General features: G+C 38.1%; 2 protein-coding genes across 12 annotated transcripts; one reads left to right on the top strand and one right to left on the bottom strand.

Annotated features, from left to right (window-relative positions):
* Nucleotides 1-740: 740 nt before the first annotated feature.
* On the top strand, nt 741-5,187 carry LOC137592968 (probable gluconokinase). 10 transcript variants are annotated; one of them, XM_068311484.1, is made up of 7 exons: nt 741-1,037; nt 1,125-1,200; nt 1,642-1,672; nt 1,757-1,843; nt 3,168-3,206; nt 3,586-3,904; nt 4,320-5,187. In XM_068311484.1, the coding sequence occupies exons 4-7, from the start codon at nt 1,773-1,775 to the stop codon at nt 4,398-4,400; spliced, it is 510 nt and encodes a 169-aa protein (XP_068167585.1). In that variant the 5' UTR covers nt 741-1,037; nt 1,125-1,200; nt 1,642-1,672; nt 1,757-1,772; the 3' UTR covers nt 4,401-5,187. The 10 variants fall into 10 exon arrangements, with proteins under 10 accessions (XP_068167585.1, XP_068167588.1, XP_068167580.1 ...); XM_068311487.1 differs by having other exon boundaries at nt 1,125-1,229; XM_068311479.1 differs by having other exon boundaries at nt 3,163-3,206; nt 4,320-4,410.
* A 464-nt stretch (nt 5,188-5,651) lies between these two features.
* Nucleotides 5,652-11,605, bottom strand: gkap1 (G kinase anchoring protein 1). Of its 2 annotated transcripts, none has more exons than XM_068311478.1 (12): nt 11,467-11,605; nt 10,873-11,130; nt 9,975-10,133; nt 9,507-9,584; nt 8,866-8,998; nt 8,752-8,780; nt 8,427-8,582; nt 7,870-7,956; nt 6,429-6,492; nt 6,258-6,328; nt 6,104-6,181; nt 5,652-5,788 (listed from the first exon to the last, which is right to left on the bottom strand). In XM_068311478.1, exons 2-12 carry the CDS (start codon nt 11,110-11,112, stop codon nt 5,747-5,749), a joined length of 1,137 nt encoding a protein of 378 aa, XP_068167579.1. In that variant the 5' UTR covers nt 11,113-11,130; nt 11,467-11,605; the 3' UTR covers nt 5,652-5,746. The 2 variants fall into 2 exon arrangements, with proteins under 2 accessions (XP_068167579.1, XP_068167578.1); XM_068311477.1 differs by having other exon boundaries at nt 11,461-11,602.
* Between the last annotated feature and the right edge of the window lie 1,178 nt (nt 11,606-12,783).

The following is a 12,783-nucleotide window of genomic DNA, read 5'->3' as shown; positions in this document are numbered from 1 at the left end:
TCTCTCTCTCTCTCTCTCTCTCTCTCTCTCTCTCTCTCTCATTCGTTCTTTCACTTCCTGATTTCATGATTATTCCATTAAATTCTAGTTATCTAGTTATTTGTGGTGTTATATATAGAAATCATCCGCCCTGTGAAATACTCTTTCTTTTAATACTTTAATTCATAATTAACCAAAAGAAAACAATCACTCGCGTTATCATGATCGACTGTTTATTAGTGCTGGCAAAAACATGGAAATGTGTATTTTTCTGTGTGTGTTTAAGTGTGTAAATAGAGAATAGTTTTTATTGGGTTTCTTTAATTGTAAGGACATGTGACCCTTTCCCCAACCAACGACAGTAACAATAATATAATCAATATAGACATCAAAAGGTAACGTGACACCAGCTTTGGTACCGGTTCTGGTATTCTCTCTGGATCAGGCTCTCCTTGAGGTTCTGCTTCTTTCAGGGGCCCTCTAGTGTCGTTTTAGGTGCTATCTGGCTCTGTCACGGCAAATGATCTTCTTCAGACATCAACAGGTCTTATTATTGTCTGCTTATGAAAAACATCAAGAAATTACAATAAATTACTGTGAAAGTACAATGAAAAAACTAGTACGTATACCTAAAATAATCTGTTTTGTTTTTGTATTCTCTGCAAAATGTCTTCTCCACTCCAGGCCAGGTGGTGGCAGCAATACACATCTATTACCAAACATAACATTACCAGCGGGCATTAGATGTAGAAGAAGAAGAGGAGGCGGAAAAAGGAAAGGAGGACGAAGAAGAAAAAGAACACGAAGAAGAAATAATCAATAATGTGGAATTACGTCGCCTTTTTATCCTATTTGTCTCACGTACCTCCGTTTTTTTTTTTTTATATTAAAGTGAGTTTTAGTGTAAAAACAAAATATTCATGTTACTATACCCTCAGCCAAGCAATAGCAAGTTATGCTATTTGGCATCATAAATTAGCATAAAGCTAAGTTGGCTCAGACTGCACCTGTTCAGGGCTGTGACCCCCCAGCTACGGAAGCCCGTCCGTTCATTTCAGGTAGGCGACGTGAGCATATCTACATCAGTTTAAGAGACGTGTGTGTCGTCTGCTGTATAAGTGTTTTCATCATTATTTCAATTTCAGGACTGGACCTTCTTTGAGGTAGTTGTGTCACAGAGAGGATGATCTATATCCTAATGGGAGTCTCAGGCTGTGGAAAGTACTGTATAACCAGTTTCATCTATAAATGTGATGACACACATATCATTATCAGTTACACTGCAACTAACCCTTCTCATTATAGGTGACTGGATTATAGGTGTTGAATATTCTGTCCGTAAGAAATAAAATAATCATCACAATTACCTTGAATACAATGTCCAAAAAGGAATACCTTTAAATGAATAAGACTCAGGACAAAATAATTTAAAAAACATAAAAACTGTTTTTAGTTTGTTTTCATTATTCCTTAATTACAAATATAGTTGTTGATTCATCTTTTCTGGTGGATTAGTAAAAGAATTTATGAAATATTTAAACACCACAGTGTAAACATAACAAGTACTGTATTGACTTTTAGTAATTGATCAGATCACTGGTCTTTTTGTAGCTTTTTCTATCATTTATTTTATTGCACTGTATTCTGTATTTTTATACACAGAAGCACTTTAGGGGCCTTTTTATCAGAAAAGGTAATTGGCTTCATATAGACACGCAATCAAACATCGTTATGTTTTTGTTCATAATTATACTTAACACTTGTGTTCACTCATCAGCTGGGCTGGCCCCTGCATGAAGGAGATGACTTCCACCCACAGGAAAACATCGAGAAGATGGCTCGTGGTGAACCGCTCACAGATCAGGTCAGCCCAGGTGTATGTGTGTCATTAAGGTGTCTGTCATTGGATGTCAGTCATTGACACAGTGATCATTTCCTTCAGTAGTCATCATAAAAATGATCATCTGACTTACTGCCAGAGGAATGGAGGAGCTGCACTCCAGCAGACGGTAAAAGCAGCAGGGGGAAAACTGAGCTTTTCAACATATTCTACAAAGATCTAATTTTTTAATAGTTGTCTTTTCTCTGCCCGTGTTGATAAAGATAAAAAAGAGATCACCAAATATTTAGCAACTTACATTTAGAAGTTTAGTTTACATGCTTGCAAGCAGAGTAAATACCTGCCAGCATTTGGCAGCACACATTTAGGTGGCAGTAGCTGAAGACATCTCCCTGGGAAAAATACTTTGAACTGCATGGAGTATCACACTTGAACTTGTTCTGACAAATGTTTTGGCATATTTTAAAAATAAAGTGTCCTTGGCAGTGTCAGAATGAAGCATGAGGTGAATCATAAATATACATTTGGAATTACTGTCACTGTTGGGCAAAAATGTGACTTTTTTGCAAGTAAGAGTTGTCAGGTTTTGGATGGCAGAAGCAAATGGAATTAGAGAAAATGTGACTCCTCATTTGAGTTCAGCTCCTCACAAGACATTGAAGTGACTCCAGTTGGGTGAAACCAGTTAGGACTGGACTCTATTTCTGATTACAATGCAAGGTGTTCTTGCTTTGCTATGTCTGTCACTCTAGCCACAGTTTGATTCCCTAATTGGGTTCTAAAAGTCTAATAGACAGAAAATTATATCAGATACATTGTTAGCACAACATCACAGCTTCTTTTTTAAACTTATTTCAATGCTCTAATGTAGTATTTTTACAGGAGAGGAGAAGATTTCTCTATTTTTTTCCCCACCATATTTCAATACATCTGTCCTACAATAATCTGTGGTGCATGGATTACGCCTCTGATGGCTGATTAGTTTTACCTAATCAGTTGTGCTTAAAGGCAAAGGCATACTAGAGTGACAGTTCCTTTTCTGCTTCAGGATTTAATTTCCTTTTTTAAAAATGGTTAGAACTGGCATTTTATTAAATGTTAGTTTGAGTTATCAAAGAATTACCTCAAATTACAGACTTTCATAATAAGTTTCAACCAACTGTGTGCCTGCAATAGCAGAGCAAGTATTGTCATCAGGAGCTGACTCAGGCCAATACAGAGCTAAAAGTGTGAATGTTGGATTTGTATTATGTGGACACCGTTGTAGTCACTAGCTTAAAACTATCTCTACAGAAACAATGTTAGTGGAAAAAATAAAATCATTACTTCTTATGTCTCCTCAGGACAGATTACCTTGGCTTCTCAAACTGCATGACATCATTGTGAGGTAAGAATCAATCTTTTAGAAATTCAAACTGATTTGTCTGTGCAAATGGACAGTAGAGTTTTTGGGTGAGAGGGAGCTTTAGAGCACAGCAGTGAGGTAAATATGGGGATATGAAATTGTAGAAAAAATGTCAAAAGTGTCAGAGGTGGTTTTAATAATTGAGATGAAAAGCAGGGAGAAATGTCTGAGTGAGATTTTTTTCCACAACTATTCCATCTGGGGTTTTTTTTTCAGTTTATCCTTCTTTCCTTTTGCTGTTAGTCACCAGAGTTCACTCCAGAGTTCAAGTTTCAGTTTTTTAGACATTAAAGCACAGCAGATATTTCTACACAACTAATGGTTTCGCTCATTTTCTGCATGTATGTTGCTCTTGTTTCAGTGAAAGGTCTTCAGGCTCTGATGCTCTGGTGACATGCTCCGCCCTGAAGCACCAGTACAGACAAATCCTCCTCCATGGCTCCAAAGTTCTCCCCTCCTCCAGTCCTGACCAAGATATCCGGCCTCCCGTTCCTGATGTCTTTTTTATCTTCCTACACGGTGACCATGATCTGCTTTACCAGAGGCTAGTGGCTCGAAGGGGACATTACATGAAAGCAGACCTACTGAGCTCTCAGTTTGATGTGTTGGAGCTGCCATCAAATGATGAGAACGTGTTGTCACTGGATGTGAGAAGGAGCATCGCTGACATGGCCACGGAGGTAGAGAGGCACATCATGTGCCTAAAGTTGACACATATGCCTTAAACTGCAGCATCGTATGGCAATTTTGGAAATATTTGTTTAGTACTCTGTTTATACCTGAATATGTGGTCAGCCACAATGCCAGGTGCTGTATAAGTTTTCACTATGAATGCCAGCCCTGAGTACGCTCTCTCTGAAACCAGCAACATTAACATCGATCTTGTGTGATGACATGATAAATGTAAACATTAACAAATACCTTCTAGTTTCCTACAACTCAAGTACAGTAGTTGATTTAATAGGTTCATCTCAAAAGGAAAAACATTTTTGAAAATGATAATCTAATAAAATAATGAAATTGTAGTAAGATCTATCACTTTAATTTTCCGCTTTCTTGGCAAATTCTATATATTTTACCTCATTTTCCTTTCAGATGACAGCAGATGGTTTTCTCTTGGTGAGACTAAAAGAAAAAAGACCTGCACTGTCTTGCTTTAACTTCCTCCTAAGCTAGTATCTTTAAATTAAGTAATTTAAAGTCATGTTTTGTGTATATTGATCTGATCAACCTCCTTTCAATCTCCGATCGGAGATCAAGGGTTTTAATGCTTTGAGTTGCTTTGATGCAGGTTTAGCTCCGCTAGTCAGTTTCATACTGAAGGTCGGATTGGGTCAAAGCTTTGTGGTTCATGTTTCCTAAAAGCATCACCAGAAGACAAACAGATGACTGAGAGCATAGCACCCCCCATACTTTTCTGCCAAACGCGACACTCATCGCTGTAGAGCTGTTTCTGTCCTGTGACTCATCGCCAAACCTCAACCAGAATATTTTAGGAGCTTCTAATCCAGAAAAACCCCTTGGCTACTCTCATATCTCACACATCCAGACACAGTTGCACACGCTGACACACAAACAGCACCAGAGATTAAAACCCCCTCAGTCAGGGAGCAACTGAAAAACACATTTAGATTGTCAAGTGGATCATATGCACACAAATCTGATCTTGAAATACGTGCACCGTGTGTCAGTTAATGCAAAAGGTGTCTGACCCAGGCAGGCATGGGAAGCAGAGGCACCCTCACATGGTTATTGTGCTGAAGAGGTGCCTGAAAGTTACCGTTTAAAATTCAATAAATCAGACAGAATTGCCGTCACGTTTGATGTTTTACAGTGTGGAGCTGAACATGCCGATGGATTTCAGTTGAGAATCGAAGGTAAATAATAAGTGAATACTAAAGAATCAGTATAATTTGACCGTTTAATTACCCAGTATGTTGTACAGTATATTATTGGAAAATTTTGTGACTGTTCTACAAACTGATGTTACTGGGGAGGTCAAGCTGCCATCTAGTGTTCATGCCTGCTTTGGTGTAGGTCAGGAAAACCTTAAAGACCTTGTTTTTGATTACTAATTACTTTGATGAAGAGCATTTCTTTGAAATACAGTATAATGGGGGGAGCATTATGTACCTTTTTTTTTTCAGGCAAGCCACTTCCCTAAAATTTCAACATTTGTGAAAATGCACACAAAAAAATTGACACAATTTTTTTTCACTGAAAAAGTAATTTATTTACTTGACAGCGAGAAAAAACAAATCAAAGAACCATAGATATCACATTTGGCATTAAACCTCACAAACAGTTCATAACCGGAAACAGCATGTGCTATCGATGGGAAGCAGAACCAACTGCCATGTAATGCATCCTGTGTTTGGACAGTACATGTCTGTATTACACCTGCATGCATATTATTCTTTTATGGATTATGAGCTAAAAAAAAAAACAACCCTGGTTGCAATCAGTCATTTTTTTTGTTTTTCTTCATTATTTTGTTTTAAGGTATTTTTCTTTTGAGCCTTTCATGGATCCGTCTCTGAGCCTTTCTTCCCTTTCTTGTTTCCCTGTCAACCAAGAAGCCCATAGAGAACACAATTAGTCAGAAGTACTGTACAGTTAGTGTTTCTGTCAGCTAATTTAAAAGGTCAATAAAATTACAATCTGGAAAACTCTAGTATTATTATATAATCTGGTATTAAACCAAATTCTCGTCCTTATGACTGGACTTCTGTGCTGGGGATGTAACATAAGCTGAAACTTTTCAGACATTCCATTGAATGTCAGCTAATACACAGATAATTCCACACAATGAATCACATCACAGAATAATGTAGGACAGCAGTTCAAACTGATCTGGTTTCATGTATTTGAAATCTTACCTGGTGTTTTGGTTGTTCTGTCTGCAGTCCTTTCACTTTGGACCTTTCTTGTTCGAGAGCACCATGTAGTAATGTTACCTAAATAATCAAATGCACACAATCATACAAATGCTCCCCCCATTCCTCCTGTAAGCTCTACTTCATTGTCACTCACCTGTGATGACAGTTCTTCTTTAATATGAAGTAGTTCTTCTACCTGCAGGAGGATTTCTGCTTTATCTTTCACTGCAGATGAGAACATAGACATGATAAAAAAAATCTGACAAAAAGGAAAGAGATGGAAAGTAAAGCAGTGTTTCTGTAACGTGTGTGATGGTTGACTCACTCTCTCCCTGTTGGAGCATTTTAAGCAGCTGGGAATTTCTCGCTTTTACTTCCTTGTACTTCCCCTGCAGGGTTGACGAGAGAAAATCTTTTTTTAAATGTTAACTTTCTACTTCTGCAGATGTAGCTCACACACAAGCATAATTATTGTTTATTTATAATTATTATATGTTTAAATCCTTCCATCCATCCATCCATTCCAAACAAAGAGAATGACTTCATCCGTGATGAATGGAGAACTGGATATCATTCATGGCTCTCTTCAAATAAAAGTGATTGGTAATGTCCTCTGGTGTTATGACCCACCGTAAGTATTGATAGTGGTTTGACCTCTCATTTAAAGACTGCTTACATCGCTGATTTAGATTTGTAAGTGTCTCTGAGTGGTGTGATGTTAGGTGTTACATGCTGGCTTTGATCGATTTGATAAGCCATCAACCTTTCTACCCATATGCATCATGTTCTTTTGTGAAAATGAAAGGTTGGAAAATATAGATTTTGTTTTGACTAAGTGCATAAAAAAGCCTTCCTGATAAAAAAACAAAGACAACAGACCATGGAGGGTTAAATAGAACAAGGTGGAGCAGAACAAGCCTATGGAAAGGTAACTGAGAAGCAGGTGATGCTTAAGTTGTTTTTCCATGTAATTGCTAAAATAATATATAGAATTTAAGAGCTGAAATAATAACTTTGATAAAAAATACAGTATACCTAAATGTTCATTCTTTAATATATTTTCCAAAGAAAAAAGCACAATATAATAAGCGTCAATATATCTATCTATCTATCTATCTATCACCAAACGGGCAATTCATTATAGGTTGATAAAAGCTTATTGATGAAAAGAAATTGATTGAGCACACAGCTGAGACCATGTGCCTGGACCTTCTGGCAGATTGTAAGGTGCATGGTAGCATCTACCAATACTATCTTTTGTTAAGTATTTGAATGAAGAAACAAAGCCTACTTGACAACATTAAATACTCATATCCACAGCTGCAGTATTTTTCTATACTGTAGAAACCCAACTTAAGGTTTTAAATGTTGTGATTTAATGTCTCAACTAATAAATTTGGTCATTTGAGAATAAGTTAAATGTTCAATATTTTAAACAGCCAAAAAACAAATTACCAAAATGTCTAAAGGCAGGTCTCCAGTTCATGGGAGAGGTGAACATAATACAAATATTCGACTTTAACTTAAGCGAGGTTCCAGCTACCTGCTTACCAGTTAAAAGGCTTGTAGCCTCATCCTGATCTTACAACAAAAACTGACGGTTAGCTGTACGCTGCTGTACTTAAAATATGACCATGACTCACGATACCATACCTTCTAGTCCTTCTTCTAGTTGAAAGAAATGTGTCTACAAATATATACATATATTCTCATACAAATTTTTTTTGCACACTTCTGACAGACCAGGACATTTTGTGTTAGCTGACCTCCCACTGTGTGATAGTCTTCTTTAGCTTATCAATTTCCTGGTCTTTCTTTTCCAGCTCATATTTCAGCTGCTCTGCTCTGGGGTCCTAAAAGAGAGAAAATCGGGGAAAGCAGATCAGGACAAATTTATACTTTTAAATTCTGCATTTATTCAATCACTGGAAATCAGAGACAGCTGCATACACAGAATGAGTGACCTGAACATAGAGTGTGGAGCGGAACTGAAGACAGGGAGACATACACTTTTAGGGAAAAATTCAACAAAATACAGCCAAAAAAAAAGACCAAGACAACACAAGAAATGAGTTTGTCCTATCTCACATCTCCAATAAGTTTTTAATTTATCCATAATTCACTGCATTCTAGTCTCATGACTATTGATGATCAGCAATGGAAACTTTTATATGTAAAAAAATGTCAAGAAAAGGAAATTCTTTGTCAATGTGTATTACTTTTCTGCTCTTTCCCTAACAACCCAAATAAAAGGACCAAAATATAACGTGTAAAATTTTATGTATACAATTATGTAATTTCATGTACCATCCAGTCTACTCACCGGTTCATGCTCTGTGGAGGTGTTGATTTCTGGGGCCTGGCTGTTGCTGTATTGCTCGCGTCTCTTTTCCTGTTGGATAATTCGACTGACATCATCCTCCAGTTTGTTAAAAAAACGCTCCTCCTGCCCGACTCCCAATGTTCCTGCTCTCGTCTCCTGGATGGAAACGAGCTCAGTGTTACAGCAAGGAAATGTCACAATATACAGTACCTAAGATTTAAACCCAAATGAACTCTTTTCCATATTATTTAGAGGTAATCAATATATCTTTCCTAAATCACACAGATAATGACTTTAGGGACAAAAAAATGAAAAAAAGCTTCACCTCTTTTTCTTGTTTCCTACTGAACACTTCTGTAGAGACAAAGCAAACACGAAGCTGCTTAAATATTGTTCTGGAGCCTGGATGAAATGAAATGGCTCAAAATCTTTCTCTTACCTGCATTGCCTTCAGCCTGGAAGTCCTGGAGTGAAACTGTCTTTTTGTCTTTTGCTTGCTGATTCTTCTTTTTATCTTTCTTCCCACCGCCCTCTTTCGCTCCTCGTGACTTTGGAGAGGGTGCGTTTGTGTTCTGATGCCGAGTGAAAGCAAATCGTCATGACCAAATTTGTTGTTTTTTAACACAAATGGCTGAATACGATTTTAAAAAATAAGCGTACACTGTTGTCCTTTTTGGATTTAATTACACAAAATGTGAAGCCATAGCTCAATGGATACTGAAAAGTGCTGTATATTCTATTTGGCACCACAGCATTTCCACCATTTTGATTTTACCAAGATTTTTTTTTCTTCCTTAAGGACCCCTGACATTATCTTAGCAAACTTGTATTATTAGTTCACTTCCTGAATCCTGTCACTGTTTGGAAAATAACATCATGGAATAAGCAGTGATCTGTGGAAAATCAGGACAACATTACAGGTACAGCCTACAACCACAGGATGTGGGCAGCAGCTAGAAGCAGTTAGGAGCTAACTAAAAGGAGATTCAGGTTCAGGGGCTTCCAGCCTACAAACAGATAACACAGTTGTTTCCTCTGACAAGTCTGTGGGTGTGTGTTTGTGTGTGTAAGTCAGTTTACCTGTTTATGTTGTTCATACTCCAGTTTACTTAAAATTAAGGCTTTTTCCAAGTCGGCTTCATAAAGTTCGGATGTCATCTACGGAGGCAGGAAGGAAACAGATGAGGAATGCACCTGAGACTGACATGATACACCTGTCTAAACCATTAAACAACTGGTAACGCTTTATTATCAGGGAAATACAATAAAGATAAACAGGTGTCACTGAGCATTCTACACCTTTCCCAGAGTTTTTCCTTTCTGAAATGCAAACATTTTGCAAACAAGTTGAAGAAGGACGAATGCTTGTTAAATTGAGTTTGATCTGTTTTCAGCTGCCTGTATGTCAAGCAAGATTTTAAGATGATCACATTCTACCTATTTATGTTTTACAGAGGCTCCACACTTTCTTGGTATGAAGGTTGTGATTGGGTAATGAATGGTAAAACGTCATCTACAGAACGGTTAAGCTGCCACTCGTTTACTGACCTGTTCATCCCTCTGTTTCCACTGCTGCCAGCCCTCTGAAGGTGTATTGCGATCCACTGCAGCAGGAGTGAGAAGCTCGCCCGCTATCCCTGACAGGGTCATACAAGGAGGCGGGGCACAAGATTTCTGAGGAATCTTCTTGAATGCTAAATTACGTAACTGATACAGAGAGACATAAGAGATCAATCCAGACACCTACATGACCATTATTACTCCTATTATGAACTACTATTGAACCATACTGTTATCTACAGATGCCGTCAGCGTATGTGTGAACAAAAAGTACAGCTAGATTATAGTTTCCTGTGGAGCTCTATCATATCTGTTTTCTCTCAGGTTTATGATCACTTATCATATGTCTGTATCTAAGGATTCTGTTTTTGGAGTGGGTGTGGGCTCTTTACTGTCTGTGTGTCTAGGTTACATAGGTGTTTTTCACAAATGCAACAGGGATGTATATCGAACTTTTTACATTGTGAACAATTAATATCTCAATGACTGTAATTTTCAATCACTTTAGATAACCCAAATTAAAAAATAATCGGCAAATACCCCACAAACATCTTGTATTTAATTAGACCAATCATCCAAAACTGCAACATTAGTTTGCAAATTCCCATTGAGAAGCAAACCAGCGAACTTCCCATTTGTACTTAAAAAATATGTAAAAGATAAGACAAATCATAACCTACACGCAAAGCAGAAGGTGTGAGTTCAAGGCACAAATTCATTACCTGCACTACATTCTCATGAAAAGGACACTGAGTTACCCTTTTATGGAATTTGATATGAAAAGTATTTCTACATCTAGATGGAAGTCTGGTCTGCAGACAGCTGCCATGATGAGTGCTGGGTGCAGGTGAGGTGAATGGGATGCAGAGATGCTCCTGGAGCTCACCTCGTTGGCCTCAGTCTGCTGCTGCTCTTTCTTCTTCTTCTTCTTGTCTTTCTTCTTGTCGTTGCAGTGAGCGGCTTTAACCCCGGCGGCTCCGTCTTTTCCTTGCCGGTGCTTCCCTGAGGAGCCTTTCGTGCTAGTCTTCCCTGTTTCAAAGCCTTCAGAGTCCGAATCCGAGTCGATCTGGAGCAGGGCGAAGCGGGAGGCGGTGGTGGGGACGTTGATCATCGCAGGCGATGCCATTTGAACAGAGAATGACAACTGGTGGCAGAAGAGCAACACAGTGGGATCAGACGGCTTGAACCTCGGTGATGATGAAGCATCTGATTGTGGTCTAGTCTGACCGTTTTTACACGAAAGGTCAGCAGTCCTATTTAACACATGTATGGCGAGTGTGTTTAATTAAAGCAGTCAGTAGTGATGACACATTTAATGCGATTCCACCTGCAGAGCGACAGCCAGATAAGATAGCATTACATAGCAGTACACGGTTAGCCGTGGTATCGGTACCACGCTTAGCCGGGCAGTTAGCTCAGAAACAAGTGTAAAAGTAATGAGGAATGAAGGTAAAACCCACAGGAGTGGACTCACAATCACCTTGTCTTCTTGATACACGATCTGGTCTGTTTTCAGACGGCAGGACTCCGTGGAAAAGTTGTGGAGGACTGGAGTTAAATGTGTTCGTACAGCTACTGTCGGTCGCGCAGGGCTGGAGTGCTACGAGCGGAGTACGGCAGCCCGACGGGGCCAAAAAGTACAAACCTGGCATTAAATAGGTACAGTAGTGACACCTAGAAAACAATGGGATGATGATGGATTTAGATTTCATTGATATATTATCGTCCATTGGTTGTGTTGATTCTATATTTCAATATGTGTGAGGACTATGTAATTTGGGCTTGCTTGTTTGGATGATCCATCCATCCATCCAGCCATCCATCCATCCATCCATCCATCCATCCATCCAGCCATCCATGGATTAGGGGTCCTAATAATCTTGAAGTCAATTGTAAATTTGACAGACATCCAGTAGAGAGTTTAATTTGGAGTAACATGAGACTTTCAATGTCTTCCTGTTAAAAGTACGGTATAGCTATTGAAGTCTGGACCAGCTGAAGCTTAGCCAAGGCAAAACAGTTTTGACACGTCCAGATGGAAAAAATAAAGCTGTGAATGATACATTTAAGGTCAGAGGCTGACAGTGGTAGCTTGATCATTGCCTTGACTTTTGTAATATTTCTAAAGTAACTAGTCTATTTATTGATGTGATGATCAAATTTAAAAAAGGGGTCAAAAGTAAAATAGATTTCTGACTTAAGGATTTGCCAAAGGGGGCCAGGCCAGTAATGATTATATCTCTTCTTGGAATAGAGATGAGTGACAGTCAATCCTTTTTACTAGCCAATTGTGTAAAATGATTTGGTTGATTAAATTACTTGATTTTCACAGATACATACATTCAACGGCCACTGTATTGGGAAGAGATATTTATTTTTAACAAATGGTATGCTTTGCACATGTAAATAAATTCCAGTGTGTAAAAACATTACAGCCCCTTATATATCACTGCTGTGAAATACATATATTTTGCCATATGGTCACTTTTAGTGCTACACAGATCAAAAAATTAAAGGTGGAAGACAAGACATTTCTCTTTACATTGAACAGTGGGATTATATTCATCAAAACAATGATTGACACACATAATATTACGTGAGTTTTAAACTCATACAACCAGTTAATGAATAGCTTTAGTGCTGAGGAACATAAATTGAGCCGCATAACTTGAGAAATAATAACAGCAAAGTGCATCTTGTATTTGACACCCCACTCTGACACTAAACATATAAAGATGCTTATTATCATGCTATTGACTGAACTGATTTGATATTTTAACAAGTATTTTTAACAATC

Source organism: Antennarius striatus, chromosome 3 (genome assembly GCF_040054535.1).
Source record: "Antennarius striatus isolate MH-2024 chromosome 3, ASM4005453v1, whole genome shotgun sequence".
Taxonomy (NCBI): Eukaryota; Metazoa; Chordata; class Actinopteri; order Lophiiformes; family Antennariidae; genus Antennarius; species Antennarius striatus.
Note: the sequence above shows the minus strand (reverse complement) of the source record. Positions and strands in the feature narration are given on the sequence as shown.